General features: G+C 41.3%; 1 protein-coding gene across 2 annotated transcripts in view; it reads left to right on the top strand.

Annotated features, from left to right (window-relative positions):
* Positions 1–6,254: 6,254 nt before the first annotated feature.
* Positions 6,255–13,030, top strand: part of LOC115164475 (huntingtin-interacting protein 1-related protein) — a 34,943-nt gene continuing 28,167 nt past the window's right edge. The window contains exon 1 of one of the 2 annotated variants that reach the window (XM_029717005.1): positions 6,255–6,622. In XM_029717005.1, the coding sequence (XP_029572865.1) occupies positions 6,530–6,622 (93 nt within the window). In that variant the 5' untranslated portion in view covers positions 6,255–6,529. The remainder of the gene's footprint in view (positions 6,623–13,030) is intronic. The other variant, XM_029717004.1, reaches the window with a different exon arrangement.

Below are 13,030 nucleotides of genomic sequence, written 5' to 3'. Positions count from 1 at the left end.
CCACCAGCTGTATTAAGTACTGCAGTGCATCTCCTCCTCATGGACTGCACCAGATGTGCCAGTTCTTGCTGTGAGATGTTACCCCGCTCTTCCACCAAGTCGCCTGCAAGTTTCCGGACATTTCTGGGGGGAATGGCCCTAGCCCTCACCGTCCGATCCAACACAGATGTGCTCAATGAGATTGAGATCCAGGCTCTTCACTGGCCATGGCAGAACACTGACATTTCTGTCTTGCAGGAAATCACGCACAGAATGAGCAGTATGGCTGGTGGCATTGTCATGCTGGAGGGTCATGTCAGGATGAGCCTGCATGAAGGGTACCACATGAGGGAGGAGGATGTCTTCCCTGTTACGCACAGCTTTGAGATTGCCTGCAATGACAACAAGCTCAGTCCGATGCTGTGACACACCACCCCAGACCATGACGGACCCTCCACCTCCAAATCGATCCTGCTCCAGAGTACAGGCCTCGGTGTAACACTCATTCCTTCGACGATAAACGCGAATCCGACCATCACCCCTGGTGAGACAAAACAGTGACTCGTCAGTGAAGAGCACTTTTTGCCAGTCCTGTCTGGTCCAGCGACAGTGGGTTTGTGCCCATAGGTCACGTTGTTGCTGGTGATGTCTGGTGAGGACCTGCCTTACAACAGGCCTACAAGCCCTTAGTCCAGCCTCTCTGCCTCTCTTTTTTTACCTTTATTTAACTAGGTAGGTCAGTTAAGAACAAATTCTTATTTACAATAATAGTAGGGCTATCGCTGTATACCACCCCTGCCTTCTCACAACACAACTGATTGGCTCAAACGCATTAAGAAGGAAAGAAATTCCCCAAATTAACTTTTAACATGGAACACCTGTTAATTGAAACACATTCCAGGTGACTACCTCATGAAGCTGGTCTAGAGAATGCCAAGAGTGTGCAAAGCTGTCATCAAGGCAAAGGGTGGCTACTTTGAAGAATCTCAAATATAAAATATATTTGTTTAACAGATTCTCAGATTTTTATAAAACAGCAAGACTTTGTCTCTCGTTTCTACATCACGGGTGAGGTGTCGGCTAGGTACCACTGGAGCAAGGGTGTAGTGCTGCCGGAGCACTACATCCCTCAAATATAAAATATAACACTCTTTTGGTTACTACATGATTCCATATGTGTTATTTCATAGTTTTTATGTCTTCACTATTATTCTACAATGTAGAATATATATTTTTTTTAAATCCTTGAATGAGTAGGTGTGTCCAAACTTTTGACTGGTACAGTATATTTACTCATGTGAACTGCAATGAGACTGATAAACCGGAGTCTTGAATTAAGGAAAATAATAAAATGGTTCTTATATCATCTAAGGATGCATCATCTACTGGTGGGAAATACATACGGATTTGTAGACACATTTGTTCACAGGAGGGTGTTTGGAGAAATAAGAAGAGGAAGTGAGAAGGACCATCTGCTCTTCTTTTCAGAAATCCTGACAACCGCAGGGCTCTCCAGAGGGTGGTGTGGTCAGCCCAACGCTTCCCTGGGGGCACACTGTCTGACCTCCAGGACATCTGCAGCACACAGTGTCACAGAAAGGCCAAGAAGATCATCAAGGACCTCAGCCACCCGAGCCATGGCCTGTTCACCCCGCTACCATCTAGAAGGCAGAGACAGTGCAGGTGCATCAAAGCTGTGGACCGAGAGACTGAAAAACAGCTTCTACCTCCAGGCCATCAGACTGTTAAATAGTCACCACTAGCCGGCCTTGGCCCAGTACCCTGCCCTGAACCTTATATAACTACAGCTGTACACACCTTTTCTATTCAAATACCGTCCATACCGTCCATACTGCCTATTTCACACCCTTATATATATTTATATTCAATACATTTCGTAATTGTTATTATAATTTTTTATTTGTGCATTGTTAGGTATTACTGCACTGTTTGAGCTAGAAACATAAGCATTTCATTGCACCTGCGATGACATCAGCAAAATATGTGTACACAACCAATAAAATGTGTTTTGATTTGATTTTGATCATCTTTGCTCTTCACATAAGCACTTCTGTTGGCTATGTGTATCACTATGTCTATACAATTCATCCCCATGAGCAAATTGAGCTGTAATTTCTGTGGTAAAAATTACCCTGTTACTGTATTTGGAATTACAAGTCATTGTCGATGTAATCTACTAGCAATATTTAAAACATGTGTGATTTGTGACTCATTTCCAAAGATTAAGCTTACAGTATTTAATTGTAAGTTGAGGTCAGACAAGTTTCTTGAGGGTTGGCAGAGCCTCAGGCTTTCATGCTTGCATTTTTGTGCTCTGGCCTTTCTGGGCCTTTTCCTTTCACACGGCCATAGCAGTGGAACTGACAATGCCAGTGATGAGGTTGGGCGGTTTGAAGCCATAGCGAACCAGGGCAGGAGAGGAATGTGAGAGAGCCAGTTTGTCCTGTGGTGCAAGCAAACCTTTGCTCTCTTCTCTGTTCTCCCGAAGTCCCAAAATCTTTCCTGTTTCACACACCTGCATACCTGACTCCGGAGCGTTATAGTGGCTGCTCCACCCGGTGCCATGAACAGGAAATTCAGGTCCTGCAACCATGATGATGTTTAAATAGCAGATAGGCTCTACATTTGTAATGGAAAACAACAAAAAGGAATGATTACATTCTCTGTCACCTTCACCATGAAGCATCTCAATCTCCTCATTAAGGTCCTAATACACTGGTAAAATAAAATAAAACATATGATTGCAGTGCTCGGTCCAGGGATGATCTGTGATTGCTTAGTGACAGATATGAATAATATGTCTCAAACAATTTTAAAACGCTGCTCAGTGTGAGGTGAAGGGAAAAAGTACCACCTCAGGTCCCCAATTTGGTATTTCAAAATGCTTAAAGTCATCATTTGCATTCTTCCACCACGTCAAGTAGGGTCAGTGAGATCTCCAGGTGCACCTGTCTGTATTACAACATCTCAAAGAATTTTGTCAAATAGTGAAGCAAGACATTACCTAGTGCAGGGATGGGCAACTGGCGGATCAATTTCCAAAAACATACTGTTGACAGGGGCAATTTCTAAATGTAGTTGTGCATCAGCAGTTTTGCTCTTGCTATGTCAGTCACCGACAGTCACTCAATTAGCCATGTCAGCTAACCTTTTTTAGATTGATAATTTATTCTAGCGGCCAGCTATCTAAACTTGTAGTAATCATAGTTGAATTATCGACCGGGGGACCCCTGTCATCAAGGCAAAGGGTGGCTACTTTGAAGAATCTCAAATATAAAATATATTTAGATTTGTTTAACGCTTTTTTGGTTACTACATGATTCCATGTGTTATTTCATAGTTTTGATGTCTTCACTATTAATCAACAATGTAGAAAATAGTAAAGTAAAAAAAAAAGAAGAAAAGCCTTGGAATGAGTAGGTGTTTTAAAAACTTTTGACCGGTAGTGTATATATATATATATATATATATACATTATATACTGTATATTTTTTGTATACGTTTTTTCAAGATGAGTGATGAGAAGAGAATCGTCCAGCCCATCTTGAAACAGACAGATAGATTAAAAGAAAATGTACATCATAATACTTCTGACAGCCAACTTTCTAGCTCAACCCCAAACTTCCGAACGTCATAGCATTCCCAGAAAGCATGGATCAGTGAGTCATTGTTAGTTTTACACTTAAGACATAACTCTGCCATTGTACTGTAGAATTTGTGAATTTTGACTCTTGTATAATACATTCTATACATTAGTCTATACTGGATTAAGCATACATGTTTGTTAACTGTAATTTCATTAGTTATGCTTCAACTTTCCTTCAATCTTGTGCCAACATCAGTTATTTTTAAGTATTAGTTCCAATAGTTTGATAGGCTCCCTGCAAGGTTTTCTGACTCAAATAAGATCTCTCTCTGGGAGGAGAGAGAGAAAGTGAGAGAGAGAGAGAGAGAGAGAGAGAGAGAGAGAGAGAGAGAGAGAGAGAGAAGGATGTCAACAGACCACCAACCTACTACCCTGAGACAAGGCTGAGTATAGCCCACGAAGATCTCCTCCACCGCATGAGCCCGAGAGGGCGCAAGACCGGACAGGAAGATCAGGTCAGTAACTCAACCCACTCAAGTCGAGCATTGCGAAAAAAAAGCCTTGCACCACGTGACGCACCCCTCCCAGGGACGGCATGAGAGAGCACTAGTGTGCAAGTGACTCAACCCCCATTATAGGGTCAGAGGCAGAGAATCCCAGTGGAGAGAGGGGAGCCGCCCAGGCAGAGACAGCAAGGGCGGTTCGTCACTCCAGTGCCTTGCCACTCACGTTCGCACCCCTGGGCCAGACTACACTCAATCATAGAACCTACTGAAGAGATGAGTCTTCAGTAAAGAAATAAAGGTCAAGACCGAGTCTGCGGCTCTTGCATTGATAGGCAGACAATTCCATAAAAATTGGGCTCTAGGAGAAAGCCCTGCCTCTAGCTGTTTGCTTAGAAATTCTAAGGACCATAAGGAGGCCTGCGTCTTGAGACCGTAGCATATGTGTAGGTATGTACGGCAGGACCAAATTGGAGAGATAGGTAGGAGCAAGTCAATGTAATGCTTTGTAGGTTAGCAGTAAAACCTTGAAATCAGCCTTAGCCTTCATAGGAAGCCAGAGGATAGCACTGGAGTAATATGATAAAATGATATTACAAGCAGCTAAGTGAAGTTTATTTAGTGCTTTACCCAGGTAGCCGGAAAGTAGAGCATTGCAGTAGTCTAAGTGACAAAAGCATGGATTAGCTTTTCTGCATAATTTTTTGACAAAGAGTTTCTGATTTTTGCAATGTTACGAAGATGGAAAAAAGATGTCCTTAAAATATACTTGATATGTTCGTCAAAAGAGAGATCAGGGTCCAGAGTAACGCCGAGGTCCTTCACAGTTTTATTTGAGACGACTGTACAACCATTAAAATTAATTGTCAGATCAAACAGCAGATCTCTTTGTTTCTTTGGACCTAGAACTAGCATCTCTGTTTTGTCCGAGTTTAAAAGTAAAACATTTGCCGTCATCCACTTCCTTATGTCTGAAACACAAGCTTGGATGGTAGGCAATTTTGGGGCATCACCATGTTTCATCTAAATGTACAGCTGTGTGTCGTCCACATAGCAGTGAAAGTTGACATTGTGTTTCCGAATGACATCACCAAGAGGTAGAATATATAGTGAAAACAATAGTGGTCCTAAAACGGAACCTTGAGGAACACTGAAACTTACCATTGATTTGTCAGAGGACAAACCATCCACGGAGACAAACTGATATCTTTCTGACTGATAAGATCTTTGAATAGTCCTGCAGGACGAGCCTTTTAAAGGGGCAATCTGGGATTCAAACAATAACAAAGCGCCTTCGCCGCCAGTTTATTTTGTTAGACAGCTGAGGAACGGGGCAGGAGAAATGTAACCACTCTCAAATATATAGATGCAAGGACTCTCACGTATGGATGCAATTACTGACCACCCAGATCAAAATGATAGTTTTAAACATGTTTTGAAACTATACAGTGTTTGTTTACAATGACATTGTTTACAAATAACGGAGTAAAACAAGCTTATATTTTGAGTTCTGATGGGGTAAGACCATTGCTCATGAGGCATTTATTCAAGAATCAATAGCTATAGATTAATAATAAGTCCAAAAATGGATGTACAAATCCCAGATTGTCCCGTTAATGGAATGAATTGAATTAATGAATTTATTAAATCTGATGTCATCCAACAGGCACCAACACACATCAACAAAACTCTCCAATCCATTAATACATACATGCACACTCACACGTGTGATTGACGATAATATATACATAAGGTTATCCTTGACAGTTGGAGGGCCTGATGCAAAGTGCACATTGGATTCATGTGATACAGATCGTCTAAACGTATCTCATAATAATGACTTACTATCTCATAATAATGACGTACGATCTCGTAATAATTACTTACTATCTCATAATAATAACTTACTATCTCATAATTAGGATTTACTATCTCATAACGCGTAGTCAGATTTTTTTTGGGGGGGGGGCGGGGAAGGGCTTCCATGGGGCTGCTGATAAAACGCCAGCTATATCATCACAACAGCTCTGTAGTCTTATAATAACATTTCAGGTGCGAGGTGAAGAAAAATAAACCCGTGCCATTTTAATAACCTACTTCATGAGTGACGTAAACCGCCTCCCTGAAGCATGGGCTCCCCCCGTGATTCTATGTGCGAACTACTGTGGTATCCTCCGTAGACGACGATCCCGCGTAAAAAGAAACGTTACATTCATTTCGCTTTTTCCTCATCTGATTGCGTTCGCTGCCTCCAAATGTCACTCGCGGACGTCTAACGACTGGAACCGGTTGTTTGCGGATTGCTTCTACCAAAAACTTGAAGGAGATAAATACTTTCACAGGTTTTATAACCGAACATTTTCCTCGAGTGGGAATTTGATACAAACACTCCATAAGTCGAATATCCTTTAAGAGTTTAACCGGCTTCCAAGACTTGAGGATGAATTCCATACGACGGGTGCCTTCAAGGGTGAAAACCAAAATGACCGAAACCAATTTAGGTGCGGAGAGGGAACATTTTGACAAGCAGCAGGTAAATATGAATAACCTTGTGATGGTGGATGCATTTGCCCTGCTCAGCTGTTTGTTTTGCGGCTTTTCGACAAACCAGTGTTTGAAATAGCATGTGAGGTCTTTCATTTCCCCAAATGTTAATTTTAGTTGCGCACAGGCAGGGTAGCGTGTTTTCTAAAACAGCGCTTGTGAACTGTATAAACTGTAACATGATGCTCGAGAACGTTTTGATGCAAAATCTGCAACTGGTCCATCACATGAGTTGCTATTTTGGTAGGCATGTGGCACCCCGCGTGGCGAATCATTATTCCCAGCATAATTGAACGTTCTGTATGCCATTCAAGCAGCTGTTAGTGGTTGCTTGTGATAAATAATTGAGGTTGAGATGTAGGCCTAATTCCTTTACATTGATCAGCCATGTCGCTATCGCAGAAATATATACGTCTCACTGTCCAGACATTTTAACTGTATCATCATTACCATCATCCAAAATGAATAGCCTAATCATCTATTTCCAAAGAATGTATTAGGAAATTACACTCTAGGTCGTGTTAATGACATCATCAGTAGTAGACCTTTTTTTGTTGAAGTATTTTAGAGTTTTTATTTGCTTTTTGCTTTAATTTTCGCCATCAGTGTCATTTACTTACAATCAGAGATCTGATTGGCAATACAGTGTCTGCCTCTCAGGGAAGTCCTGGCTCTCAATACAAGGCCTATCATGTTCAGCTAATCATTCTTGTTTGGCTACCTTGTCCTGACTTTCCCCTTGCTCTTTTTCCTAAACCTGTTAATTGAGACTGTGGCAGCAGACCCAGAGCTATCCTTTATAGAGTGTATTGAAATAGTAGTACAAAGTAACTTTAGAAACAACTTCCTGTGGATGGTTTGCCACATGGCAAATGCATCACTGAAGTTGAAATAATGTTGTAACCTGCTGGACTGCTCCATCTAGAATGACTGGACGTCCAGCAAATGCAAAACCACAACAGTCTGTGTGACCCTGGCATGAGGCAAGATAAAGCTCTGCCATCTCCTTGTGCCTTTGTTGCAGTACCTCATTTGAATATATTGGATTGATTTTCTGCAAAAATACAGAACCTATTAGTGTCGTCACACCACCAGTATCAGAATACTAGGAAGTAAGGAAACAACATGAAGCGGACAAAATTTGAGGAAAACCGTTCTAATGTTGGAAAAAACAGACTTATGTTGTGACCCAGAGTCACATTTGTTTATTTTGCAAGCTAATTTATAATAATTTACTAAAGTAGGTTTTAAAGGACCATAGAGTTCAGTCTGCTTTGTTTTCTTTTTTTTCCAAGGAAAATCTGGTATCATATTATCGCGATACTGGTTCCATGACAACACTAGAACCTATAGTCACACAAGGTCAGCCAGACAAAGTTAGGCAGTGATGATACTAAACTGAATCAATGAGGAAGAGAAAATACATTCCTTTGGCCTGCTAGGTGGAAGGAGAGGGAGATTGTGTGGTCCCTTTGACTGCATTGTTGACTGGATGTTTAAATTTGCCAAAGATTAGCACATCAGATCATAGAAGAGGCGCAGTCACATGCCCTTGGCAGGTCTCTTTTCAGCGCTGCCATAGACATGCGATCCTGACATGTTACACCCAAACAGTGACTGGCTTTAGGTCTAGCCATTAGTCAGTAGGGCCCTATTAAATCCGTTAGATTTCTTTTCCAAATTCTGTTTTTTCCGTTTACATTTTTTGTGTTTTACGATTTACGCTAATTTTATCATCAGAAAGCGTGTCCAATAATGTGAATGAATAAAACGTTAACAATTTAAGATATAACCGTACAATTGTAATGATGCAACACAACATTGCACTATTTTTTTTTATCATCATCAAAGCAAGTGCTTCAATACAGAGTTCTAAGTGTTTCATTATAAATGAAAAAAAAGTAATGCAAGAATCTAGGCAACAATGCAGCAAGCAATAGGCAAAACCTAGTTATACTTATATGCAAAGTTTCATTTTTTTACATATTGTTTTTTGTCAAATAAAGTGCTTCACATAAGTGTTTAATTATAAATACATTTAAAAAAAGATTCATGCAAGAATCTAGGCAATAATGCAACAATAGGCAAAACCTATGGAACTACCTTATGAGCTCCTATGTCTGTCCATTGTAAGTTTTCCATCTATCACAGACATCTCCATTGAAGTACATGATTGTCAGCCTCTTTGTGTTGAGCTCGGTGAGTGCCTCTCGCTTGTCTGTGAGTCGAGTCTTGTATTTGCTCTTCTCACAGTTGACAGAGCTGACTGGGAAGTAGATGTAGGGCACTGCCACTTCTGCAACTCTTGGGAATCTCGCACTCAGGCCCCTCTAGTAATCAGCAAGCTCCAAAACAGGTGAGGGCTCCCTTGACACACAGTGCTGATAGGCAATCCATTCTTCACTGAGCTCTGTTGATGGGCTTGCCATGGGTTTCACTTGTGTGCAGGCTTCAACAGAGTTGTCATCAGTTTGGAGGAGCCCTCCGAGATGGTTAGCTTAACAGTGAGGGACTGCACCATCTCCTCTGTTTCCAGCTGGCTGAGGATGTTTGTGACTGCCTGGGATGATTACTTTTCTGCCAACAAACTCTCTGTACAGATGAACATGCTCTGCATGGTACTTCACTGCCTCAAACCAGCTATTCCATCTGGAGCTCACTGCTTCAGGAGGAGTCTTGTCCTGCACAAACTCCTTCATAATGAGGAAGCTCACCCATCTTCTCTTTCTGGCAGGCTTCTCGAAGAAGACAGATCTCATCCATGTCACAAGTGATGCAACTTCAGAAAAGTATTTGTAGTGCTGCCAGGTCTCACAAACCAGATTGATGACATGGCAGAGACAGGTTATATGGACACTGTTGGGCATCACGCCTTTCAGAACCTCCTCGTATGCCTTCAGGCAGTAGGAGGCATTATCTGTGACCACTGCCCAAGCATCATTCAGATGGTTGCTGTGGAGGGAGGCTAGTACAGCTTGGGAAAACGTTGAGTAGTTACATCTGTCCATGAAAATGACATCCACCAGAAAGTACTGGTTTTCAACACCTGCAATGAAAGACAAGGAAAAACTTTAATTATGTTTCAACCAAAATAAGTGTTCTTTAAATTTCAAGTCTAAACGCAATATAGATCCAGTCATAGTTAGCTAGCTGGAGAGGCAGACAGCTTCTGACATTATGCATCGCTATATTTCACCACAATAGCTCGTCGTTTGGAATATCACAATTTGCATGCGGACAATTCACATTGGAGTTCCAAATTGGTAACGAAATTACAAAAAAACATTGCATCCTTGTTGCCAGTGTACAATTCCCTGGGTTGTCCATGGAGACCAAGCATCTACAGGAAAATGAAGAAGCCAGGGGAGCTATGGTGGAGGTGGTTTGGTAAGGGTTATTATTATTATTATTATTATTATTATTATTATTATTATTATTTACAGCTGACATCATCCAGTTTGGGTGGCACAGCATAGAGTTAGACACTTAGGGGAGTGAAAGCACAAACATCCGGTAGCATCGTCATGGTGCTGACACAGGGCTAATGTGAACATTTTTGAGAGGTGGAGGAGGAGACTGGAATGATTGTAGTACCATTTTAAGATGGCCTCCCTTGAGTGGGTGGGGGCAAGACAGGTAGCTTGGGATGTTTGGGTTCTATCAGAATCTCACAGGCTTGTTGTCCAGAAGAGGAAGTGTGTCTCTCCAGCACAGAACACTCCCCTTTATATCCAACCATTGTAGGATGGTTTGAAGCAATGGCAAGTCCTTGTTGCGTCACCTACAGTGCATTCGGAAAGTATTCAGACCCTTTGACTTTTTCCACATTTGTTACGTTACAGCCTTATTCTAAAATGTATTTTTTTCCCCTCATCAATCTTCACATAATACCCCATAATGACAAAGCGAAAAACAGGTTTAGAAAGTTTGGCAAATGTATTAAAAATAAACAGATACCTTATTTACATACAGTACCAGTCAAAAGTTTGGACACCTACTCATTCCAGGGTTTTCCTTTATTTTTACTATTTTCTACATTGTAGAATAATAGTGAAGACATCAAAACTATGAAATAACACATATGGAATCATGTAGTAACCAAAAGTGTTAAACAAATCTATATTTATTTGAGATTCTTCAAAGTTGTCACCCTTTGCCTTCATGACAGCTTTGCACACTCTTGGCATTCTCTCAACCAGCTTCATGAGGTAGTCACCTGCTTCAAGTGCAGTCGCAAAAACCATCAAGCGTTGTGATGAAACTGGCTCTCATGAGGACCGCCACAGGAAAGGAAGACCGAGAGTTACCTCTGCTGTAGAGGATAAGTTCATTAGAGTTAACAGCACCTCAGATTGCAGCCCAAATAAATGCTTCAGAGTTCAATAACCTCTCTGGGATCGTTTGGGACGCTAGCGTCCCACCTCGCCAACAGCCAGTGAAATTGCAGGGCGCCAAATTCAAACAACAGAAATCTCATAATTAAAATTCCTGAAACATACAAGTATTTCACACCATTTTAAAGAAACTTCTTCTTAATCCGGCCACAGTGTCCGATTTCAAAAAGGCTTTACGGCGAAAGCACACCATGCGATTATGTTAGGTCAGCGCCTAGCCACAGAAAACCATACAGCCATTTTCCAACCAAGGAGAGGTGTCACAAGTCAGAAATTAATCACTTACCTTTGATCTTCATCTGATGGCACTCCCAGGTCACAATGTTAGACGACAAATGTTTGTTTTGTTCGATAAAGTTCATCTTTATGTCCAAATAACTCCTTTTTGTTTGCGCGTTTAGTCCAGTAATCCAAATGCACAAAGCGCGGGCACAAAGTCCAGACAAAAAGTCAAAAAAGTTCCATTAAAGTTAGTAGAAACATGTCAAACAATGTATATAATCAAGCTTTAGGATGTTTTTATCATAAATCTTCATTAGAAAGGAAAGAGAACGAGCGTTGCGCTCACGCACAAGACTAAACTAATGTCTTTCAGCTTGACCACTTGTTGAAACAGCTCTTATTCGATCCCCTTTCACAATACAAGCCTGAAACAACTTCTAAAGACTGTTGACATCTACTGGAAGCCTTAGGAAGTGCAATCTGACCCCACAGACACAGGATATTGGATAAGTAATCACTTAAACTACAAACCTCAGATTTCCCACTTCCTGGTTGGATTTCTCTCAGGTTTTTCCTGCCATATGAGTTCTGTTATACTCAGACATTATTTTAACAGTTTTGGAAACTTTAGAGTGTTCTATCCAAATCTACCAATTATATGCATATCTTAGCTTCTGGGCCTGAGTAACAGGCAATTTACTCTCTGCACGCTTTTCATCCAAACTTCCCAATGCTGCCCCCTATCCCAATGAAGATAAGACACATCTCAACATCAACTGTTCAGAGGAGACTGTGTGAATCAGTCCTTCGTGGTCAAATTGCTGCAAAGAAACCACTACAAAAGGACACCAATAAGAAGAGTCTTGGTTGGGCCAACACAAGCAATGGACATTAGACCGGTGGAAACCTGTCCTTTTGGTCTGCTGAGTCCAAATTTGAGATTTTTGGTTGCAACCGCCGTGTCTTTGTGAGACGCAGAGTAGGTGAAAGTATGATCGCCACGTGTGTGGTTCCCACCGTGAAGTATGGAGGTGTGGGGGTGCTTTGCTGGTGACACTGTCGGGATTTATTTAGAATTCAAGGCACACTTAACCAGCATGGCTACCACAGCATTCTGCAGCGATACGCCATCCCATCTGGTTTGTGCTTAGTGGGACTATCATTTGTTTTTCAACAGGACAATGACCAAACACTGTGTAAGGGCTATTTGACCAAGAAGGAGAGTGATGGAGTGCTGCATCAGATGACCTGGGCTCCACAATCACCCAACCTCAACCCAATTGAGATGAAATGAGTTGGACCAAAGAGTGAAGGAAAAGCAGCCAACAAGTGCTCAGCATATGTAGGAACTCCTTGAAGACTGTTGGAAAAGCATTCCAGGTGAAGCTGGTTGAGAGAATGCCAAGAGTGTGCAAAGCTGTCATCAAGGCAAAGGGTGGCTGCTTTTGAAAAATATAAAATATATTTGTTTAACACTTTTAGTTACTACATGATTCCATATGGGTTTTGATGTCTTCACTATTATATTGTTCTACAATGTAGAAAATAGTAAAAATAAAGAACCTTGAATGAGTAGGTGTCAACCTTTGACTGGTACTTTAAGTATTCCTTTGCTATGAGACTCAATTGAGCTCCGGTGCCTCCTGTTTCGATTGATTGTCCTTGATGTTTCTACAACTTGATTGGAATCCACATGTGGTAAATTCAAATGATTGGACATGATTTGGAAAGGCACACCTGTCTATATAACATCCCCCAATTTACAGTGCATGTCAGAGCTC

The sequence above is a fragment of the Salmo trutta genome, chromosome 27 (genome assembly GCF_901001165.1).
Source record: "Salmo trutta chromosome 27, fSalTru1.1, whole genome shotgun sequence".
Taxonomy (NCBI): domain Eukaryota; kingdom Metazoa; phylum Chordata; class Actinopteri; order Salmoniformes; family Salmonidae; genus Salmo; species Salmo trutta.
This window is presented reverse-complemented; position numbering and strand designations above follow the sequence as displayed.